This window comes from Fukomys damarensis, unplaced genomic scaffold (genome assembly GCF_012274545.1).
Source record: "Fukomys damarensis isolate Sample0158 unplaced genomic scaffold, DMR_v1.0_HiC HiC_scaffold_20, whole genome shotgun sequence".
Taxonomy (NCBI): domain Eukaryota; kingdom Metazoa; phylum Chordata; class Mammalia; order Rodentia; family Bathyergidae; genus Fukomys; species Fukomys damarensis.
Window position 1 is genome coordinate 29443239 of NW_022900932.1, and position 24867 is coordinate 29468105.

The 24867-nt window shown below is 37.8% G+C and overlaps 1 protein-coding gene across 8 annotated transcripts in view; it reads left to right on the forward strand.

Moving 5' to 3' along the window:
- The first annotated feature begins 10 nt into the window (after positions 1 to 10).
- Positions 11 to 24867, forward strand: part of Fam13c (family with sequence similarity 13 member C) — a 106769-nt gene continuing 81912 nt past the window's right edge. For 6 of the 8 annotated variants that reach the window (XM_010603040.1, XM_010603044.1, XM_010603057.1 and 3 more), the window contains exons 1-3: positions 106 to 275; positions 6288 to 6344; positions 9928 to 10129. In XM_010603040.1, coding sequence (XP_010601342.1) covers positions 214 to 275; positions 6288 to 6344; positions 9928 to 10129 — 321 coding nt within the window. In that variant the 5' untranslated portion in view covers positions 106 to 213. The other 2 variants (XM_010603074.1, XM_010603049.1) reach the window with 2 other exon arrangements.

Sequence of the window (24867 nt, forward strand, 5' to 3'; positions counted from 1 at the left end):
TCCCCGCAGCCGCGCCGGCCGCGGGGCTTTGTGGTTCGCCGGTGCTGCTGGGCCCCTGCTGGGGGTGTCGTTACGAGCATGTGCAGACAGCAGCCCAAGGTAGAGCGAGCGTGTCGGGCCAGCCCGAGACTCGCCTTGCAATGCCATGTTTGTGTGCGCGCTCTAACTCCCTGAGAGCAGTCAGGGAGACGGCTTCCCGGCCGGAGCTGGCTGATGTTTTCTTGTTTCTGTTTCAGCCTTCAGGATAATTCCTTCAGCAGCACCGCTGTAACAGAGTAAGTGATTCTTGCCATTGAAATGAGACTTGCATGCCTTTCTGTGGAAGCAACTATCATGAAGGTATCCACGGTCCCCAGCCCCTCTTCGTATTAGATGTATTGTCTTCCCGAAATCTGGGCCAGCGAGGACCTAGGAGAGGCCTGTTGACTGATGAGAACCAGAAATCTTTACAGGATAAAATCAACCTTTTTAACAGCCGGGCAGATGTATTAAAACTAGTTGATGGCTTCCAAGAGCTCAATGCTCAAAGATATGTGTTCTTAAAGCTCAGATTAAAAAAAATCAAAAAACAAAAAAACCTATCTGACATGTCAGGAAGGGAGCTTGGATGTATTTTGCCAACATTAGTGTCAGTTTTCATGGAGTGCACGCTGTATACATTTACCGCAAATAGGAGATAGATACAAATGACTTGAGTTTAATTTCAGCCTGTGATAAACAGGCTAAAGTTATCCTCACTCTCTGGTGTCTACAGATTTTTAAAACACAGAGCAGTAAACTTTTTTTGCATTCCCTTTGTCATTTTTGTCTTCTAACATTAAAGATGTGACTGTAGGAGGAATGAATGACCTGGACCTAAATTGAAATTTATTGATTAGGGCAACTAACACCATTTCAATAGGAAAGAAAGAGTATATGCTTTACTCCGAGACTGGTGGGCACAGGATTGTTGTATTAGATACTTATAGTTCCTTGTTTTAATTGTCATCCCTTCCTTAATGTTTTCCCAATATTATAAATGTTAAAAATTAATAGCATCTTTTCTTAATACTATATGCAATACTATGTATACGTGTACTAACTATAAATACTGTACATCATCTAACAATCTTTCTCTAGCTAAATTCATGATGTTAATTCTGAGAACCCTTTGCAGAAGTCATTGAAAAGTTTTTTAGAAAAAAGGTGTGTGTAAAGTTGTCTGCTCAACTACATTTAAAAAATATAGTAAGTTTGATACAGAAACCCAAGTAACTTGGGAGCTCTTTGCTAAAGTTCCCTAAAAAACAAATAAATGTGAAACAGTATTATTTGAGTTTCAAGTTCCAACACTGTCACAATGACTTGGTGACAATAACTTGGAGGTGTAAGCTTGTAGAAGGGGTAAGAGTGTCTCAAAGGCCCTCTTGTTTCCTACATTCTTTTGTTTCTCTGTTTGGATTGGTCCTGTCTTAGTGTATCTCTTTGAGCTCACTTAAGTAGAGTCATTTAAAAATTAAAAAACAAAAGCACTAGGGGTTACTTTAGAAGAAATACTCATTGGGACTTGCATCCTATTAATGAGATTGCTAAATAACCTGTGCTGAGATTTGCTTTTCTAAAGTCTGAATAAACAGCAGAGATCTGTGACCAAATCTGTAGGCCAAAGATGGGGCCTTGACTTCCTGGTTCAGGTCTGTCTCTTCCCCCTTGATGTGTTGCCAAGTGTTTGCTTCCTGGGCCTGATTCTCAGGATCCTGTGTGGCCATATCCCCAGAGTCAGTCAGGGAGCTAGCAGTTTCAAAATGGAGACACTTAGTTCCAGATTTCACGTGGAATTTATTTATGTTTTTTGTAAAGGTATTGTGGCTAAAAGCTGGGGAGAGTGTCACGCCTTGTCTTTGGACTCTCCTCAAGGAGTTCTGATTATGTAAGGTAGTGTTGTTACTTTCAGAGAAGTGACAGTGATTTATTTTAAAAGGCTCTGAGTGATAATTGGGATGCCATCTGGCTAATATAAGAATCTAAGGAACATACTGAACATTTACCGAAAGCCACATCGGTGTGCCACAGCACAGATTAGGTCGTTCAACACTAGTCACTGTCAAAGGCAGCATTTCGACTTCTGATCAATAGTAGGAACTGTGTCCCTTGGTTCTCTGGGTGTGACCCAGGGGCACTGCCTTGAGGCCCTGATGCAGCAGATGTCCCATAAATGTCTGGGTGAGGTCTTGACTTACACCCAAGAGGCACTTTCCTGTCATATGTTTTGGATCAAGAAATGTTCCTCTTTCCTCTTTCTCCTGTCCCAACCCCATTCCTACTTCCTCCTACCCACACCCACTGAAATTCCACCTGGACATGATTTCTTTTGGATTAAGGGCCCTAGTTGTGACCTTTATTAAAATGGAAATGGGGGCAGACCTCAAGTTGTCATGGCATTTTTAACCAGATATTCTGATCTGACAGAGTCCTGCTTGGTCACCTGGGGATCTTATATGAGTCAAATGGAAGTAGAATTGAGGAGGATTAAAAGACAGATTTCCTTCTCTACTTGTTTTTTCGGGATTAGCATCGTGAGCTCTGGACAAATTCAGTCATTTAAAATTAACTTTCAACATCACAGTGATTTTGGTCTTTTCTCATATACTTGTGGGATCTTTTCATGTATTATTTCTCTGTCATTTTCTTTATTGCCTGGCTAACTTGCTATCTGAAATGAATTCTAACTAGTTATCATTCAAAGCACTGCTTATCAAAATGAATTGAACATCACCATCCATAGGGAAAGAGGCTTGGAGCTTGTGACAAATACACTCCTAGGCTTTATTGCAAGGGTAACCCAGAATGGCCCAGTACTGGTCTTGGATTTGGAAACTTTAAAGTCAGAGTTTTTAGAAGCTTATCAGTTATGTGGATGGGCAATCTGGTTTAAAAATTTACAGTGCCAAGCCCTACCCAAACAGAATTGTTGTAGGGGCTGAGGTCAGAATTCGATGTTAGAATCAGTTACAGTATTCCTGGTAGTATAAATGCAGATAGTTCTGGGACCTCACACTGAGAAACCCCTCAGGAGGCTGTGCCTCTGCAAGTTTCCTTCAGGGAACATAGCACCATGTTGAATGGAATCCAACCCTACAACATTTTATTTAGCACCTAATCTGGGGCTGCTGTCTAATCAGAAAAGAGAATACCTCACAGATGGACACTTCTTATTCTAAGAAGTAGAATTTTCTTTCTTGTAAGCCATTGGGAGTATAGACTGAAGAGGTTGCTTCATTTTGGCCTTATACCCTTAGTGTGGAGGAGCAGACATAACCTAGGCTGCATTGCTTTAAGCCTTGAAATCCGAAGGCAATAATTTAGCTTTTGGCTGAAGGTTATTCCTACCTCACTGCACTGTAAGGCTGTTTTGGGATAAGGCTAAAGGGCCAGTGAGCTGTGAAGTACTATACACCTTTTTCCTGTTTGTGGTTGACAGAGTGAATCCAAATAGGAAAGAAAGCAACACCTTGAGAAATGATTGCAAGGGCGAATTTTCCATACATTCTCTGGGCAATCAATCGTACATGAAGGAGTCTAGAACTTAGGATCTCGTTGATGAGAACTACAAAGGAACTCATTTAATAGATGTGTCTTTCACTTTTTCACTATGAATAACCATGGGAAAAACATTCTATATTACAATCTAGTGCACATACACATAGGTAATTTAAATGAATTCCATTAAACAGCAATTAATCGTTACTATTGTGTGACAAGGTTAACACAAAATATGCTGATAGCTTTGTGCAGTTTCAAGAGCCACTGACAGATCACAGTGTGCAATTTAGAAAACAATGCATTATATTATGCTTAGTTTTGAATATCTCAGATGGAGATCATGAAAGGTGTTGGTCTTTAAATTCCTGTGCAGGGCTATAGTGCAGGAAGAGAACTCCAGGCCAGGGAGCTGAACACTTGGTCGGAGTTAATCTAGTAATAGGGATATCTGGATGTGGGTTTCCACTGTGGAATCCAGTTTTATAACAGGACTGGTATTGTACATTTGCAGGACCTTCTGGGGCAAGGACAGAAAGGATATGCTAGTTGAGGGAAAATAGATGGTACTTATCAAAATAACTGAAAATGCCACCGAACTAAAAGACCTTGTATGAGTGTAGTTTGTAAACCAGGAGGGAAGTCTAGTTCAATTGCTGAACCTTAGATCATAGATTTGTGTTTCTTTGACTTACAAATGGAATTGTCAACAGGTATTAAAATTGGATCTACCAATCTTGTCCAGCCTCATGCTTCAGAAAGCACCCGAAACTTCAGTTCTGGTGGTGAATTTCCATTTTTCACTGATTATATTTTGAGGAGAGACATTAATAAATCAAATGAGAGAAAAATATGCAAAATCCTCAATTAGTATTGTTGAGCACCAGGTTTGATTCTTAGGATGAGCCCTAATTCCTCTGAAGCAGCAATTCTAGATTTTTGTTTTTCATAGATTTTTCTAGTTTGCTGTTGGAAAACATTATTCATATTGCAAAGCCCAGATGATACTTCGGGCAAATGCTGCTGATGGAGTAAAACAACACAATACTTGTGAATTTAATTGTCATTTTCAATGAGATGGATAGAGTGGGTTATTGGCAGTAAAACAAAACAAAACAACAAACCAAAAACCAAAAAGCACGAGTAAGAAAATTTAGATGAGTCAGTTAAAAGAATACTTTGTTCAGTCAGCTGATTTTTAAAAAAATTTCTAGAGAGAATAAAATATTTCAGCAGGTAAAGAGAGCTAGAGTCTGTAGGTGGCCTTTGTTTAACTCTCTACAAAAGCCATAATTTAAAAAGAGATTTTAAGAGAAGGGAAATGGAGCTTTCATCAAGACATTTTGTGGACTAATTATATACCAGTGCTAGTAAAGAAAATTTAAAGTTTTAGATTATTTACTATATATATAATCACTATAGTGTGATTATGTTTGTTTATGTAGATTTTTATATGTTTATTTTTGCTTACTTATTACAGTGTGAATTTCTCAAATCAGGGCCGAGATTGTTTTAAATTTTTGTCCTTCAGAAGCAGTGTTACTCGAAGTGTGGATATCCAGATTGTAACTTGAGACAAGAAAACAACAGAAATAGGCAGTAAGCTTTCAATAACTTTAATAGGAATTTGACATTGCTATGACATTTTTATGAAAATATTTGCCCACAGTGGACTGGGGAAAAAACACCAGTCAGTCCTGAATCTCTAGAGAGTTTAAGCAGTATAGAGCCAACTATGCTAATTTAGTTCTGGGGATACACTAAATACTCAATAAATACTTCCTAAGTCATTCCAGGAACAGGACCCACCGAGAGAATAAAGTAAATATTTTAATTCAAGTATTTTTGAGTCTTAACTCTGAAGTAGCACTGTGGCTGGTATTGTAGCAGTATGTCTAGAAAAACAAATTACAGCTATTTTTACTCAAGGAATAAGTAACCAATTAAAAAGATCTCAGAGATGCAGAGGATTACACAGCAATGTGAGGCAAGATACAGTTTGTTACCACAACCTCAGGATGAAAAGTAAACCTTTATGCATCAGAGTGAAAGTAGGAATGTGGCTTTGTGTGAACTTGGCTGGGAAGGTTCACAGAGCTGATATAACTTAACCTGGGCAGTCAGTGAAGGATGAGTAGAAACTGAAGATGGTTTGGGTACAGCAAGGCAGGGATGGCTGAGAACAGAACAAAGGCTTCCTCCTACCCTATAGTGACAGAATTGTCCTAGCCCAGAATCTGCTAGGCACAGTGAAGCACTGGAGATCATTCAACATGAAAGAGCCAAGATTTTTTTTTTTTCATATGGTTAGTTCAGAAGTTTGGTAGAAAGGAAACATTTTTTACATATGCAAAAGCAAGTCCAAGACCAATAGGGTTAGCCAAATGGGGTTGGGGGTGGTTTGAGACTACTCAATGCAGAGAAAATGCCAACATATGCGTAGTGGAATCTCTTTTAAACCAACAATAATCCATATGTCTTGTTGCCTGATGTGACTGTGATTATGTAGGTTGTCGTTTGCCTAGATGATATCTGCTAAGCAAATGGAGAGTCATGTCAGGTTCTGAGCTTGTGAACTCACATGCTGTGCAAAAGTTGGTATCGTTTCTTGGTGGTCATTTTGTGAATAAAAGCAGGTTTGGAAGGAAATGATAAAGATTGTTACATATTTTTGGCTTACTATGCTAATCTTGAGATGATTCTAGTTTATTGCTGCTACTGCTATAACAGACAGCTGGATCTGACATGATTTGTTCCCTTCTTCCCAGGTGTGACGAAGATATAGTCTCTCTTCATGAAGACCAAACTGATTGCTCTAGTCTTAGGTATGACCCACCATTGCTTGATTCTCATTTGTATTTATGTGTCAGAGACAGAAACCATCAGACTCTGGAGTTTCTTTTTTGAGTTGAAATTATTTGTTTTCATGTCTCATCTCTCCTACTGAATTTTCAGTTCTTGCAGGAAGTTTTGTCCTGTCTACTTTTGGATACTATCCTTAGCACCCAGGACAGTGATTTATATGTGTGGAATGTTTAAGACATGCCTTTTAAATTGAAAATTATTCTACTGTTTGTGTTCCCAACATACACCCTAAAAAGGAGGTTCTACATTATTCATAAACATTATTGAATGTCTGGAGTATTGGCCATCAAAGAGCTCATGGTATGGTGAAAAACCTTTGCAGTTAACCATTTCTCTCACCTTTACTTTGTTTCTAGCACTTCCATGTACATTTTATCATTTAACCCAAACAACTGAAAAGAAAGGAAATATTTTCCTTCTCCTCCTATAGACAGAGAAAATGAGGCTCTGAGAGATTATAGTACATCCAAGACAGTGTAGCAGTATGAGGCAAAATTTGGACTCAGATGTGTTTAACTCTACAGTTCAGTTATTGGCTAACAACTTTTGTTGGAGCCTATTTTGTGTACCAGAAACGAGTCAAGACTTGGAATAGAGAGAGTCAAACAACTCTCTGCTCCCAGGAATTCAGTCTGCTGGAGGAGATAGACAAGGACACAGAAGAAGATGTCAGAGGGTGTACAGTGCTGTCATCCTAGAGGTAAACATGGGTTCATCTGGAAGAACCAAATAGCTCGGAGAAGTTTCTGGGATACACGTCTCAAGGAAACTACCTGTGGCCCCAGACTGTCTTTTTTGGGCACAAGTCTAACGCCCAGGAAAATATGATGCCACCAAGCAGAGGCAGCAGCTTACTGGCAACCCGAGAGAAGGTGGAATAGTTTGAGATGAAGGACCAACCAGCAGTTTAGGAGAGTAGAAACCCTGAGAATCGGGTGTGGGTGAGGAGGCAAGGGATGGTAAGAAATGAAACTCTAGAGATAAACAAAGACCCTTTCTCATAGGGTTTATGTGCCTTACTAAAAAGTTTGGAATTTATCCTGGAGGTATTGAGGACAATAAAAGGAACTCTCAGGGTTTTGTTTTGTTTTTTTTTTTCTTTCAAATAACCTGTTGGCTGAGGCTCTGCTGGAGGGAGACAATAGCCTTTATTCATTGGGTTGCAGCCCTGAGCCAGCTTTCAATGGGGGTGTTTCACAGATACCATATTACATCTGCGAGGTAGGCTTTACCCTCACTTTATGGGCAAGGATCCCAGAGTGTGATGATGTAGCCCAAGCTGCATGACTACCAAGTGGAAGCTGCTTTGGAGCTCTTTATCTTTCTCAGTTATAATTTAATCCACTAGGTAGCATGAAAAGTATAGAGAGAATCTGTGCTTTTCTGTATGGGGATCCTAATGAAACAATGCAATGTTAGCAATGTATTTCTAAAGATGATATTTGGAATCGGGTTGTACATTTGAGTTTGGGAAAAAGGTGTCTTTTGGTTCAAGTTGTTATCCTGTCTCCCAAGTCAAGGAGCTGAACATGACCACATCCGTGAATTTTGATGACTTGGAAATATGATATAAAAAACAAATTCAAGTATTACTTTGCCAATAAACTGATCAAAGGAGAGTCATTTTGGATATGAAAAACTACTTTTTGTTCTCTTATTCTTGAGAGTTCAGTCACCCTACCTGAATGAGGAACATTTAGGTAACTTTCCTTTCTCCCATAGGAATATATAATGTAGTGTATCCCACTATTTCATAATGTACTTTAAGTGAACTAGTGTAGTTTCTACTTCATGGTTTGATATTAATAAGAAAAAAATTTAACTGTAAATGATCATAAGGGAGGAATATCAACCAGTGTCACTGGAATTGATTTTTATTGTTGTTGTTGTTGTTACTAATACTGCAGAATTATTGTTATTATTTTATTTGCTGGGTCTGCCTTTGACAGGAAGCACTAAGATTTTCTTGGAATTTAAGTTTAATTCTTTTACATAGTTTTATTTCTATCCCTTGCTTATTGTCCCTGTACTATGTTCAGACATCTATTCTGATTTTTGCTTTAGTTTTTTCCCCCAGAGATTAAGTGGAGTTTATCCCCCAATGATACCAGTCTAGTGAATTTAATCTTTTTATTTATTCAAAAGGGTCTTAAGTGGTGAATACAGAAATCCATCATCTGCTGGTCTTGCCTCTTGGCTTTCTTTATATGTCCTTAAGGAATTGCTTCCAAGTGACCTTGCTAAATCTCTTTTATGGGTGCTCCTGTAAGGAGGCATAGGCAAACATACCTGGTAAAGTAGCTATTCCTAATGTATTGCACGATGTACGACAATCAGGGTTGATTCTATTGATTGTACAAGGAAAAGGTCTCATTGGTTATGCTCACAGTGTTTGCTCGATTCTTAACAAAATGAAACAAAAATATAGCTAAACTTAAATGGAACAAATGGCTTCAAATAGGAGTGTTACTATGTCAGTATTTTTGAAAAGGCAGAAATTAGAAGGGACTGGGATATTGTATTACATTTGATCTTTGAGTGAAAAGTACAAGTGCCACCCCAGAACTGAGACTATTAAGGTCACACCAGCCTACTGTGTCTTCTGTGATGATTCCACATAGGTAGAACCAGACCCCAGGATCTCTGACTTTGCATTTAAGGTATTAATCAGATGACCAGTAAGGTAAAATTAGGTCCTTGACATATTTTATAAAGATAACTTGTATCCTATCAAAATAGATCCCATTAAACTTTTAAATACCTCTGAAAGTTGTATCAAGATGATTAGAAACCAAGATTAAACCAGAGATGCACCTGGCTCCTTGGGGTCTGTGTGAACTTGTCCTTCTGTGGGCACGTTATTTAATCTCTGCACTTCAGAGTCTGAATCTATAAATTTGGGATTATAGCATCAAAGCTGACTTTCTCACATTATTATTGTGAGATAATGCTATATTGTATTGCATTTGATTTTTGAGTGAAAAAATAGTAATGTGAAGGAAAATATATGTCAAAATATCTTAAAGTGAACAATTTTTCAAAAATGATATTTGTACATAGTTACAACCACAAAAAGCCTTCCTTTACTCACAAAGACTGAAAGGGAAGATAAGCTGATATAAAAAGTAGATTCACATTTCTTAAATCATTGTTCCTGTAAAACTAAGTTTACACTAGAAAATTTGCTAAATAATATAACTAATGGACACTAATAATTTTTTTAAAAAAAAAACTGCTAGCTACCCTAAAAATAGAGCAGTTAATATTGTAGACCTTTCTTTTCCCACACAGATTTTCAGGGGGCCCTTGACATACGAATTCTATGAGTTCCCAAAGGCTGGTTGTAACTCAAGTTGGTTGTAAATCAATACAGCTGAGACCTAGATATTTACCTGGGTGGGTACGTGCTATAGATAACAAGAGGAAGATGAATCTTCCATTAACCTAATTAAACCAAGTTGTTTGTACGTCAGGGTGGTTGTAACTTGGGGGTCCTCTGTATTCAGTCTATGATGCTGTCTAAATTGGGTCTTTCCCTCGTAGAGATGAAAACAATAAAGAGAATTACCCGGATCCTGGCGCTGGAGTAGAGGAGCACGTACCCCCATCGCACGAGGCGCAGCAGCATGTAGAGCAGACCCTATTGGTGGACGGCTTGTTGCGACCCAGCATGGGCAATTTCAAGTCCCGGAAGCCCAAGTCCATCTTCAAAACTGAGAGTGGGAGGAGTCATGGAGAAAGTCAGGTATGGCTCCACGTCCTCAGGCCTCCGCCAAGAAGAGAGTAGAGGGCCCAGTCTAGCAGTTTGAGCGCGTTATTTTGTGAGAAGCATGCATGGTTAGCCTGAGACATGTGGATGCTCCTGCTGCTTAGAAATTGGATGCTCTGGGCCAGCTAATACCTTGGCACCCTTTCAAAGTGGTATTCTTAAATACCCAGCTTTGATTGACAGGAGCAGCTTTGCTCTTTTGAAGGGAGTGGCAGAGGAGAATCTGACTGCCCTACTTCATCTGGGGCGATGTAGCTCTTACCCCACGTTTATACTCAGCAAAACCAGAAGACCCAGTGTGACGCAGTGCCTACCCTTGGGTGCAGTATAATAACCTTGAAAAAGTACACAGGCGTGTACACACACTGCATGAACATGTTATAATGGGTTCTTTGAGGTCCGTGAGTATTTGAGCGAAATGATGCACCATCTTTCCAAACAGATTATGGTAATCAGTTGACATTTTATAAATTAAAAAAAATTTAGTAGTTGTCTATGAATGTAGCAAAGAATATGATTATTTAAAAATTTAGACATACCTCATGTAATTTATGCTGCTTTTAAAACAGATTAAATGAATATAATCTACTTTGGTTTTATGAGGAAGTTAGTATTTCCAACACTGAGATTATACTTTTAATTCATCTAACAGATTTTAGAACATAGATGCTCCATAAACATTAGCTTTGCTTTTTAAAATAAAACATTTAGATGTCAACCTTAAAACTAATGTGAGAGGCTCTACGTGCTATAGGTTAATTATGTAGTAACTTTTAAACCCATTCCTACTTAGCAGACGGGCACTAAGTGAACTTTGTGCTGTGATAACATTGGCTGGGCAGCTTATTTGACCTTGAAATTTTGTTATGTATGTTGTGGTCACTAACACCATTCTTCCTTGTCATTGTGACCTCCTATTTATTTTATTTTGCAGGGAGATTTGCATTTGTGAAGCTGTGTTGTGATTATGTGAAACTGTACATAGCTCTTATTGCAGAGAGGTGATTGTGAAATGCCACTGGGTTACCATAAGCTCAAGACTGTTACTGAATGTGGTCTAGCATCAGTCTGACTAGGAGAGTTGTGCAGCAGAGGCACAGCTTTGCCAAGGGATGCCCCAAAGACTGGCTTATTGCTGGGAGGTTCTAACATTTAATCTCCTGTCGGGGGTCACTTGTGACACAGTGGGCTTCAGGGTGACCAGCCATCTCTCCTCGGAGTGCTCTTTTTTGTTTTCTTGTTGTCTGGGCTCACACAAATTATATAGTTGTCACTTCTAATAATGTGGTAATGGGGCATATAATTCCCAGTCTGACGCTTGTATACAGCACGATTAGAGCAGAGAGGTATGTGTGTATATCTGTGCTCATAGTACCTCCTGGAATAAGAGTAAAATGCTCAGTGGAATTTAAGTGGCCCATTTTATCAGATTCAGTGAGTTTCATTCTCAAATGCAGCATTGTAGGCAAGATATTGGTTGCATAATGGATTTTCTCAGCTATACTCTGGTTAAAAGGAAGGCATATTGTTATCGAACACATACAAATAACATTACCATAAAAAGAGTAAAGACATTTATTAACTGAACTCTGGGCTATTGAGACTCAGATAACATGTTTGTATATTTCATTTCAATTTCTATATGCAGTGTATACCAAAGTTATTCATTATAGATGAAATGGAAAGGACTTTTATTTTCAGAAGATTGAATATTAAAGCAATATGATAAACAAATAACTAGAATAAAAATTTCCTGATAGGTCTGGTCAGTCCTATGTAATTAATTCTTGTTCCTACGTATCTTGGGTTAGCAGTTTCATGAAGCTATCCATTTCCCCACCAAAGCTCTGCAAGTCTTTACTCAGCCTGGTGGTATCATCAGATGGCTGCATCTAAGGGTCTGTTTTTTAGTGTCAGTTGTTTAAAGCATTTTTTTGTCATGGTCTCCTGATATTCATTATTATCAAAGACAAAACCCTGCCCTAAAAAAACTGAGCTAAACTTTAAGCGAGTATTGGAGGAAAACCAAACTATTAGATGAAAGAAACTGAAATGGCTATGATCACTTTACTATTGATAAATTTAAAATGTGAAGAGTCAGGTGAACATTTATGAGAATAGTGCATAATATGACATGCAAAATAAGATAATAATATCATGCCTCCCCAATTAGACAGAATGTCTTGAAGAATGATGACTAAACCTATTTTGAAAGAGGTCAGGGACTATTATTTCTGATTTTATAAAAGTGGATTAATGTAGATTTTCTAAGAAAAAACTAACACACAACATAATGATCATAAAATATTATATCAAGAATGTCAAGAAAACATTATCTTAAGCCTGGAGTAGGCCCTAGACATTTTTATTATACTCTATAGGCAATCTGTCTTCCTTTTTACTAGGATGCAATGGGGGATATCCATATACAATCCACCTTTTCTTTACAATATTTTACTAGAGACTGAAGTTTTACTTCTCATGTATGTCTCAAAACCAGTGGCTTTGACTATGCTAGATTCAAATGGGCAAGTCAACATTTTAAACAAAAACTACAATTATGACTGATAACATGATAGTTTTGTAAAATATCAGATGAAGTTCCACAAGGACTTGGATAAATATAGAAGTTGGGGGAACTATTTCATAAAGGTTTCAATCAGGGAATCAATGTTACATTATTTAGAGTTACCATGAAGTATGGTAGAGAGAGTGGTTCTGTTTATAAAGTGGGATTCAAATAGGTGAATTTTAACCATCAATTCTATCTGATGTCTTTTGCCACCATAAAAACATTGAATTCTAACTTGTTTACTCTGAGATCATCATTCCTCAAAAGTACTTGTGAAGAACAAGCTGGAGCAAACTTTATGAATGTATAAACAACCTTTTTTAAAATGGAAGAGTACCACTATAGGGTTCTTTTTTTTTGCAGAATTTATATGCAGGACTCCAGAGTAGTACTTCACTAGGATCTTAATCAAGGGATACAGAAGGGAGAAGGAACCAGATAGTACTCTTGAAAGTTTGGCTTATTGTCTTCTTCAGATGAACTCCAAATTCAGAATTATCAGTTTCACTTCTGGTGGGTAACATTGGAATCTTAATTTGAACAACTCTTTTGTAATCTTGGCCTTGACCACTTCTATGACAAGGAACCATGAGTAGTAGGAGAATCTGAGATTTTATTTGCTGGTATAAATGACTAATTCTAGTTTTTTTCAGTACTGGGGATGGAACTCAGGACCTTGCGCTTGTGAGGCAGGCATGGTGCCACTGAACTAAATCCCTGAGTCCTGACTAATTCTAAGTTTACTTTGATTCCATTTGACCCAGCCATCCCTCTGCTAGGTATCTTTCCAAAAGAATTAAAAGAATCATATTACAGAGATACATGTGCATCTGTGTTTATAGTGGCACAGTTTCTAATAACTAAAACTTGGAAACAGCCCATTTGCTCATCAGTTGGAAACTGTATAAAGAAGATGTGGTTTTATGGGCTGGGGATTTAGCTCAGCAGTTCGGTGGGCTGAGTTCTGAGTTCAATCCCTGGTACCAAAAAAAAAAAAAAAGAAGATGTGGTTTTTCTATTCAATGGAATATTACTCAGCCATAAAGAATGAGAAATTGGATTCGTTCATAGGAAAATTTATACATATTGAGGATATACTCCTAAGTGAAATAAATAAGTCACACATGTGTAAATACCGAATAGTTTCTCTGGTGTGAATAAACTATAAGAGTACATAAGATCCTAATGGTATAATAGACAATGTGAAATAGGAAGAAAGGGGCTAAAGATGTAGGGAAAGTGGGAAGGGTAGGGGAAAGCTAATAAGGGAAAAGAAAAAATATGAGAAAATGAAGAAATGGAAATGAAGTGTTTGTAAAGGGGGAGGAAGGAGGGGTGAAGGGAGGGCAGGGAGAAGGGGAAAAAAAGAGAACCAAGGCCTGTCATGTAAAGGTACACAATCCCAATGATGAGTATAACTGTACTGTATACCTAAAATGTATCAATAAACTTGATGAGGAAAAAAAAAATCACACCTAAATAAAGACAATTACATTAATAAAAAAAATAAAAGGTAGGGGCTTTGGTTATATTTACTGATTGAACAGAAGACCAGAAATAATGAAAACAATTCAGGAATATCCTCTAAGAAGATAAAACATTTGGGATAAAGGTAGTATCTATTGAATCCGAACAATTTTCCTTTTTGCTTATCTATCCCTTTCTTCCTTAGACCATGGGCTTTGAAAAGAATAGTTTGACAATGAACTGTCTCCTGAGAGGCCAGCTTTGAGGAAAGCTGTTACTAGAGTTCATTGCTGATATGTTGAAGTTTAAACAAGATGCATGACTCCCTGCTAGGCATAATATCTTGATCCATTTAGAATCCAGTAACAATTTGCCCTTTCATATAGTATGTCATTATACAGAACATACTCTTTCCAAGGAGAAGAACTGATTCAAGGAATGGATTTTATCTTGCAGGATTTTGTGAAAAATTATAAATGAATCTGTAATTATAAATGAATTGCCATGCAATTCATAATACTAATTCTTGAAAACCTGACTTGAAGAAGATTAGGCGTGACTAAGAAACACCTTCGTATATTGAACCTCATAGCTGTCCAAAAGATATTCATCTTTAGCCTTGGTAGACAGAGTCTTCCCTACTTGCCATCTGGTATCGTGCACCATCCTTCTGTTTTTCCCTGCTGGTGGCTATTTTAGTAGAATACTAAAAGTTGGAGACAATTGAAAGAGCTTTTCTGCAGTGAGCTGTGTACTGTGATCTTTCCATTAATCCACTTCCTTGGGGTAGAGTGGCTGTTTGGTCTGGTGTACATCAGCATCAGGTTTCTTCCACTTGGCTCCAGTAGGTATGTTAAGAGACTGGAAAGAGGTCCAGGTCTGATTGTGAAATTTTCATTTTTATCTCTCTGCAGAAATAAAACCCTCTAAATACTTTCAGGAAAAAATTACCTATGAATTATTTCCTACATTTCTTTTCTAGAATAGCATATTTCTTATTTCAGCAGACTTTAAATCAAAAGAAAGACAATAGTCAACTCTAGTCCATTCCCCCAAAGGAACCAAGGTTCTGTTTCCAATTATGGATTTACTTTGTGTGCATAATTTTTACCTTTTGGAGTTTGTCAGGAGTATGAGTTCACCATGACTCTAACAACTGGTCTTAGATAATTGTTTTGAACATTAGTGATTATCAGATTCTGATACTCATCACTGACTTAACAACCAACTCATTCTTAAATGATTCAGCTGATGAAGAAAGATATTTCAGAAAGGAACCTCGGCTATCTATAAAGTAACTTTATCACTTATTTGACATATACAAATACCTTCACCTTACGTAATGACATGAAATGAAGTCATGCATTTTTATTTTGCTGAGGCGTTAAATCTGAGAAGTGTAAAAATATTGATGCTTAGATGGAATTTGCATTCAAAACATACTAAAGTGGAGATTTTTAAGTTTATAAACCAGGTAAATTTGAAAATGTGGCATAGTTCCAGTGCTTAGTGCTCAGGGTTACTTCATCTAATTGATATTCCATCTATGGGGGAAGTTACAGAAAAGTTCTCCTTTGAACAATGAAAAAGGTCACTAGGTAGGGATGTAGCTTGGTGGTATTAGCATGTGAGAGTTTTGGATCTGATCACTGGAGTCTCACACACACACACACACACACACACACACACACACACACCCATCCACACTCAAAGTGGATGGGAAGGTCTGATCTCCATTTACACACTGCCTGGAATATTAGACAGAGATGTGCATTTCTCTTTTATAGGATAACTTCAAATTATCTATTTTCTGATTCCTACAGTTCTTTTGCATACATAAATTCTGATTTAAATAATTTGTGACTTTTCTTGGTAGTTACAAAGACAGTCTCTAATATTATATACCCATATAAGGTCATCCCATAGTCAAGATCTACCAATACACGGAAGAAGAGGAACATTCATGGGGTACTTTTGTCTCTATTCTATTAGGTGAACTTGTAGCCTCTACTTTAGAGAAATCTCCTTTAATTCATCCTAGAAATACATAGTTGAGTAATAGCATAGTGATATGGTAAAATATATGCTCTATAGGTACAGATGAATGCAGATTCAAGTTCCTTGTCAGCCTCTTCCTGCATGACTTTAAGAATCTACTAACCAGCTCTTTGCATATAATTTATCTTATGAGGTTGTTAAGGATTGAAGAGGGTAATGATATATACTTGAACTTTCAGCAAATTTTAGGAGTGTGAAAGTAGTTTATATACCGTTATATTCTCATTTGGCCAGATATACACAAAATCCTCATTAATTACGTCTCCTGAGTTGTGCTAGGCTGTACTTGCTGCAAAAACAAATAGCCCACAGCCTTAGTGATTTAAACAAACAAAAGTGCATTTTTACATGTTTTATAGTCATCATTGGTCACTAGAAGGTATCTGGTTACTACAGTCAATTAAGAAGTGTGGCCAACAAAGCATTTTTAGTCTTAAATCTCTGTGGTTTCTGAGTCAAAGAGATAGAAGATCTGGATAGTTCCGTATCAATAGTTAGAAGCTCCAGACCTGAAACAATACATAGTATTTCTATTCTCTACTAAATGGTCAGAGCTGGTCTTTTGCTTCCTTTATAACTCGAACCCCTTAACACTGGACCAAGTACAATCCAACAGTACCTCCTAAAGGGGGGAATGAAATATTGGCCAACTAATGACTTCAGTGTTCTTTACTCATAATAGCAAACGGCCCAAGCAAGGTGAAGTTAGTTGGTCATTTTCAGTTCTGGTGATCCAAAATAATGAAGAATTATTGTTATTAGTGTAATGGACTAGAAGAAAAAGAATATTAATTATGTTAATTGTCACTGAAGAATATAAATGTTATGTTATTGTTTTGAGCAGGAGCTGGGGTTTTATACAAGCATCCCTTCAGTTAAACACCTGCTTACCCATAATAATGGGAAAGAAAGAAGGTCTAGCATTGATTTTTTTTCCTGGTTGCCAAATAAATCATGAGCTCAATAATTTTGCTGTTTTATTTAGGAGTGATTGTGGACTTACTCTTGCCAGAATATTATAGTAACTTTGGATTATGTCAAGTAAAGCTGGAGCGCTGTGATTTGGAGGCATTTTTAAATTTGTTCCAGAAATATTCCTGTAAAAAGTGGATTTGACAGTTTGGATATTTTCAGATGTAGGAGCTGGGCTTCTGTACACATATAATATGCAAATTCACATCCTCATGTACTTGGTGATATTTATCCACGAGCAGAGTGTTCTTTAGGCAAGGAAAATAGCTTAGCAAAGACTTCCACAGCCTGTTTTGGAGCTTGCAAGTAAAGCTGTTTGGAAAGTCTTGATAGCAGAAACATCATGATTTGGCATTTTGGGTAACTAAAAATCTCTAATTTAAACTTTATCAAACATGCTTAAATATCTCTTTAGTACTGAGACAACATATCTACTTCAAGGCTGCAGTTTTGGAATCCACATTTTGCAAGAGATGTAGTTACCAAATATGAGATGCCAGCTAAATTTTAATTTCAAGTAAGCAATGAATTTGTTTAGTAGGTAATTTATTTTAGCATACCCCTTGCAATATTTACAACATACTTATTCTAAAAATATTATTCTTTGTTTATCTGAAATTAAAATTTAACTATGCATCTCGTATTTTTTATTTCCTAGCTCTGTTGACCCTATCAGAAATGAATAGCATGAGCTTTTAATCAGCACATCTTCTCCGAGGCAGAAATAACTGACTGTACCTCAATATCCTGAAAACTTCTGGGTTTTGGTTTTTGTTTTTCTCCTATTCATCAAGGTTAAAGGTGGTCTAGGAAGAGAAATCAGTATCCTGTCCAAGTTAAGGAAACTTGTCGTAGAATTTATTTCATCTTTAGTGTTCAAACAGCATGAAACATACTAGAAAGAACTGTTCACTTTCTTGGGGTGATAAAGCCTTGAAAATTGGACCCAGGCATTCAAGAATTTAGAAAATCTGCCCTCAGAGTCATAGACCAGCTGTCCCATGGTATCTGCTTGCCATGAGCAGAGGCCACCCTTGAGTCCTTAAAAAGGATTGACTTTTATGAGGTAGTTTGCATGCTAAAATGATTAAAAGTGACACAGCTTTTGCTACAGACAGAGGTAACAATGATGCCATGTTTGGAGGACCAATTCTATTGAATATAAGCAGCCACAGAGCACTGTGGCTTTGAAAATTGCTGCTTTACACTGAGGCCAGTGTTGCACATTGCATGTGTGCCTGCGAGCCTGCATGTGAGGACAACTTAGCTGATTTTAAGCATTGTGTTATGTAGATGCCTTCAGGCACAGGAAACTGGCAGTCTTTGATCATGATGGAACGTCACCTTCTCACTCAACAAAGCCAGGCTTGGTTTTATTATGAATCTTTTTTTTTAGCTGAACCTTCCACAACTCTATTGCTTAATAAGATGTAGTGACAGTTAGGGGGGTTCATGCAGAAGCAGAGATGTTCAGTGCTGTCTCTTTTGTTCTTTACGATGCTGAGCTATAGTGTTATGATTGCTTGGCTTGGCAATATTGCGTGCCAGAGACATTTCCAATAGGAAAGGTCATTGCATTGTTAAATTTTTAGGCTTTTTAGCTGGAGCAAACATTAAATACTCAAAGGGAGCCTGTTAAGGTTTAGTGCTAAATCAGTTTGCCAGTGTAGTAAGGGTTGCAGATGGTTTTTAATGTGTTTTTCAGAAAACAGTGACTATACAAAAGGTATGACCTATCAGATTTTAAACCACCAGGTGGGGAGGAAATCACTGAATGCTGTGCTTGTGGTTCTACAGGACGGCATTATTCCTTTCATCTTGTTCCTTCTGTCCACTTCTCCCCTCCTGTAGCCTACTGTCTTCTCAGCTCTATTGAAATTCGCATTTGAGTTAGAAATACATTCAGCCTGTCTTTGGAAGATCTGGATATTTCTCTCCCTGAAAAACAAAAGTGTTGATCAAAGGCTTGAATTAGTTGGATATTAAATATAAGACAGGCAAATACTAAGGATTGACTCCTTTTAATGCTTTTTAAATTTACTACACGTAAACACTTTGATCGTTATGTTTTCTACCTGATGTGAAACATCATGCTGAAAATGGATTGAATTAAATATCTATCTCATGTCTATCTTGTGCTAAAAACTAGAATGATCCTAGAGATTGCTGGAGTTCCTGAGGTGATGAAATGTCTAGAAATATAAGTGTCTTGAGGTTTGAGCCATCACTGGACCGTGTGCTGGGTAGAAATGCTGGCACTCTGTTTTTTCCAGTATAAGCTTCACTCTCTGTGAGTGAGGGGCTCAGGCAGAGTCCATCGAGAAGTAATCAACTCAGTAAAGCAATTGGGGCAGACTCCAAGTACACATCAAGGTGCAGCTGGAAAGTGTACTGGACCAGACAGAGCTTCTGATCTCTGACCATTGGAGGCAAAATTTCAATATGAAACAATGAAAATTTTCAGACACTATTTTTATTTTAAATGAAATAATACAATAACTCCAGCAATTCCTTTGTGTAATTTTTCTTTCCTGTCATTGGAATTTTAATTATTTGGTCAAAATTTTAGAAATTATACACCTAGAATTTCCTAGGGTATCTGATCATGGTGCTGTACCTCTGAATACATTCTTCTGTTAGTGATGAGGGTGCTTTTGAAGTTGGTTTATTTTGGCATCCTCTTACTTGTGAACTAGTTGATAACTGTGCTTTGTTTCAGAGCCTTAATGTGTTGGTTAGAAAGTTTTTCCATTGTAAACAGTACTGAAGAGCAACACACACACACAACCCTTTGTCTCCATATTTTGAAATGGATGGTTAGTCATGTTTTCCCAGCAATATCAAGATCTACATTTTATTTTAAATACTGTCTATCTCAGATCCACTATTCTTTTTCAGACCGTCAGTTTTTATTAATAATCCCTTTCTGGGTGAAACCTCCTATCCATTATACTTGATTTATAAATCAGCTTTGATACATGATATTTTATCAGTGATGCTGGATTGCATGTACCTGAAGGGTTTTCACATCCACTCTTGTGAGTTGAGGGTACTGAGTTGAATAGAAGTCCTCCAAATTTCACATCTCCTCGAAACTTCAGAATTTGATCTTACTTGGAAATAGGGTCTTTGCAGATGTAACTAATATAAGAATTCAGATGAGGAAAATCCTGGATTTAGGATGACCTTTAGATCCAATTACTGGTATCTTTTCAGGAAGAAAAGTGAACACAGGAAGAGACATGGGTAAGAAATGAACATACAGATGAAGGCTAAGGCAGGAGAATGGCAAGTTGAAGCCTAGCCCAGGCAACTTAGTGAGACCCTGTCTCAAAAAAAAAAAAAAAAAATTATTAAAGGGCTGGGGATGTAATTCAGCGTGAAGGCCCTGGATTCAATCTTTATTATGAAGGCGGAAAAAGATGGAGGCAAAGGTTTAAGTGTTACTGTCACCATCCAAGGAGTGTCAGGAGCCACCTGAAGATGCAAAAGTCAGGGAAGGTTACTTACCTAGAGCTTATGGAGAGAACATAGCCCAATTGACACCTTGACCTTGGATATCTGATCACCGTAACTATGACTGAGAGAATACATTTCTGTTGTTTTTAAGAGGACAAGTTATGGTGATTGCTACAGCAACGTTAGGAAACTAATACAGAAGACTTCCTAAAGTGGGACCAGGGCTGATTCCTTCCTGCTCCAAGGGAGTCAAGAAAGTGAATGAGATTAGGACCAAGGGTGATGTGGAACTCTATATGGATTAACAGGGAAGGAATGAGGTGGTCATAGGAAGATATCCCTGGGATACAGTTACTATAAGGTGTTACTAAATTGGCATTTGGGTCTGAAGTAAGGCAGACTGGTGGGGTGAAACTTCAGAGTGGTAGTTACAGCTTGACTGAGTTGTTGCTGAATTATCCACTTGCCTTTTGTTCCTTTGAAAGAAGATGGAATGCCCCAGAGGAGTAGAGTTCAACCTGAAGTTAGATGAAGGGTAAAAGGGCCTCCTCTAGTGAAGGGGTGGGGGTTAACATAAGGGGTCAGGCAATTCATTACACAAACCAGTTTGATAACTGGACTACAGTAGATTGCAGCTACAGTAGACTGTAGCATTCACTATTACAGCAGTTGTTTAGCACCATGTATATTCTATTTGTATTTCTAGTCTTGGCTAATGGATGAGTTGAAAACTTTCATCTTTGAACCCAAGATATCACTCCCAGGAATTCTTTGTCAATATCATTTTCTATAGCCCTGGCTCCAATATTGTAGCTCATACCTACAAAGCTATAACAATTATGAAAATATCACTTTTATAGTAATGGTCACTGTACAGCCTTTTCCTGAGTGCTTTACATTTAACAGTTCATTTAATTCTCCAAACCACCTGTGACATGCTGGTATTTATTGTCTCCTTTTGCAGCTGAAAAGACCAAGACAAGAGAGTTAAGTAATTTACTCAAGGCCACATAAATTAAATGAATTACTTACTGGTATTAATAGGTATTGTCTTTTCACTTTTGTGATTGCATTAAAAATTGACTTATGCTTTTTATAGATTCAGAGGGTGTATTAAACATATTCAGGGCCCTCAGTACACACAGCAAATAGGTTAGCCCAGAGATTGAATGTGCTGGGAAACTTGGAGAATAAAGTCTGGCTTGGATCAGGAGAAGGGGAACTGAAACATCTGTCCAGCTCCTTTCACTTCTAGGAAATGGTAAGAATTTTTAATAGAGCAGTACACGCAATTGCATTTCACTGCATTGGTTGCAGAGAGATGGGAGGGAGGTAATTTAGTGACACTGAAGAACCTATTTGGATGAATGCTGTGTTTGGCTGTGATTGGTTCATTTTATATGACAGTTTTTGGAGATGCTATGGTAGTACTTTCAGCAAGGCAGTGATTGGGACAGTCCTTTTGTGCATAGGCATCGGAGCAGAAAGTGGCAAAACAATTCACTGTTTCATGCAGGTGGTGTATCTGTTTGTTTTAGGGTCCTGGAAGTTTGCTTCCCTGGGGTGAGACTAAGGCAAGTTGATGAATAGTCATGTAAGTTTAGTACTGGCATTGAAAATGGGGAATTTATTATACAGTAATTGGCAACCAGTTAGAATATACAATTTTAAGGCCGAGATTTCTTAAAATCACAGATGTAGTTGACATATTGTTCAGGGAATTGGTTTTTTTATTAACGGGCAATGTATGGATGGCAAGATGCTGAACTTGTTGACTTTTCGATCAGGACCCTCTCTGTATTCTTGTAACAGCAGACATTGAGGTTATTCTGAAGAAGAGGCCCAGAGCATTGTACTTGTGGACACAGAGAGAAATGAGATTTGCTGTTTGTGTATTATCTGTCACTTTAGGTGACCCATCTGTAAAATGAGGGATGATAGTACCCACCTGTAAGTTTATTTGAAGGACTTAATGAAATAATCCTTTAAAAGTACTTACTGTAATGTCAGATACACAGTAAGAGCTCCACATGTATTAGAATATAAAAACTTACTGTGGTTATTGTAGCCTATTATCACTGTAGTGGGAATGAAAACTAAAATTTCATTTCCTCTTAGTAAAAGACTAATTTTTCTGTGGCAATGGTGACCAGTGAGCATCAAGAACTGTTTTATATCTATTTAGATTTATCTGTAATGACTTACTTCAGTGATCATGTTTCTGTAAGACAGCCAACCTGCCAACAACTCACACAGTAATAAAGCCAGACAAGAGCAACAGCTTAATTCTAGTACACACCCCTACACGTCAGCCAGACCATAGCATTTTCACTCCAGCTTTTCTTCTGCAACTAACATCACCAAGTACCCAAATGCTCCAACTTCTGAAGTTTGCCAGTTCCCTGACCTCTGTCTCCAAACCCTGTATAGATCAGTTCTCTCTGCTTTGCTCCGGATGACTGTCTCAAGACACAGCCATCCCTTAGTATAGCAAAGCAATAAATTCCTCTTTTTGCTTCAGTATTGAGTTGGAATCTCTTCCTTCAACAGTAGAGATCTGCATAAAATGATAAAAGATCACAAAGAAGGGGCCATATAAGAATTCACACAGAAGGTGATTGTTGGTCTTTATTGTGCAATGAGTTATCTAAGCAGAGAAAATTGCAGGGAGGGAGCTTTTCTATGGGAGGGAACACAACACTGGTGAAGACATCAGGGATGGACAATGGCAGTGTAAGAGCCACCACCCGATATATCACGGCTGGGCTGTGAGATGTGCAAAGGCTATGACCCAGGATGCTTGACTGGAGCAGTTTGTAGTGGCTGGAGAGTAAGGGTCTTGGATTTAAACCTAAGAATTCTTGTTCTCAAACTTTTTTTTCTAACAGGAGAGAAGACAAAAACTTTTACCAAAAGAATGAGTTTCTTTGATATCGGTAGAGGATATTTGTTATTCTTATTGAATTCCAAGCATCTGAACTCTGTTCGATAATTTCTTTTTTTTTTAATTGAGTTTATTGGTACATTTAGGGATACAGTACAGTTACATTCATTGTTGGGATCATGTACCTTTACATGGCAAGTCTTGATTCTCATTTTTCTCCCCTTACCTCTGCCCTCCCTTGAAGAAGGAAAAAAAACAGGATCTTTTTTCTCTTTACTATAGAAGCTGAAAAGATCAACATTTACTTTTCCATCCTCCCTTTCAGTAAAATGTGGGTGTAATAGTCAGATGTATCTGCTTTATCTTAGCTTGAGAGCGTATGGTCCAAACAAAGGACCTCTGAGAGTGGCAGTTGGTGCTATAACAAGCAAGAGTTTGAACCCAGCGTGGTGGTGCATGGTTGTAATCCCAGCACTCGGGAGACAGAGTCAGGAGGATTGCCTTGAGTTTGAGGCCAGCCTGAGCTACATAGTGAGTTCAGGGCAAGCCTGAACTATAAAGTGAGACCCTGTCTCATAAAACAACAAAAAAAAGTTTGGATTAGTCAGCTTTCCATTACTATAACAAAGTACTTTACACAAGTGCTTTTTTAAGTAAAGAGATATTTATTTAGCTCACAGTTATGGAATTTGAAAATCCAAGATTGAGTGCCCCCTGAAATCTGTCACATAATGATGGCACATTATGGTGGCAGTACACATAGGAGCAAATAATGACATCATGAACCAGAGCAGAAAAAGAAAACAGGAAGGGTTCCAAAATCCCTTTGGAAGATGCACACCCCATAACCTAAGAACCTTCTACAAAGCTCCACATCTTAAAAGTCCATGCTCCCTCCCAATACTGCCACTCTGGGAACCAAGCCTTTACATATATACTTTGGGGTAAACTCAACAAACAGTAACACGCTCTGATAAAAGACTTAGAGATATTCTTGATGATTCTTGATTGGAAAATTAGACATAGAAGCTGTTTATTTAGACTTTGCTAAGATGAGGGTTTGCCCCTAAAAGGTTGGTCCTGCTTTGTGCTAATGTTGCACATGAATATTTTCTAAGAGGGAGTTAATATCTTGCAACTTTGTGGAGCACCCCCATTAGTCTAGCATCTTGGGTAAATTGAAGGTATAAATAGGGTACATTAAAATATTGGCATCTTTGAATTACTACTAAATGGATGTGAAATCTTAATTACAGGTGAAGGTATGAGATTCATAAGCTATCACTATTTTCAGTATGTCTA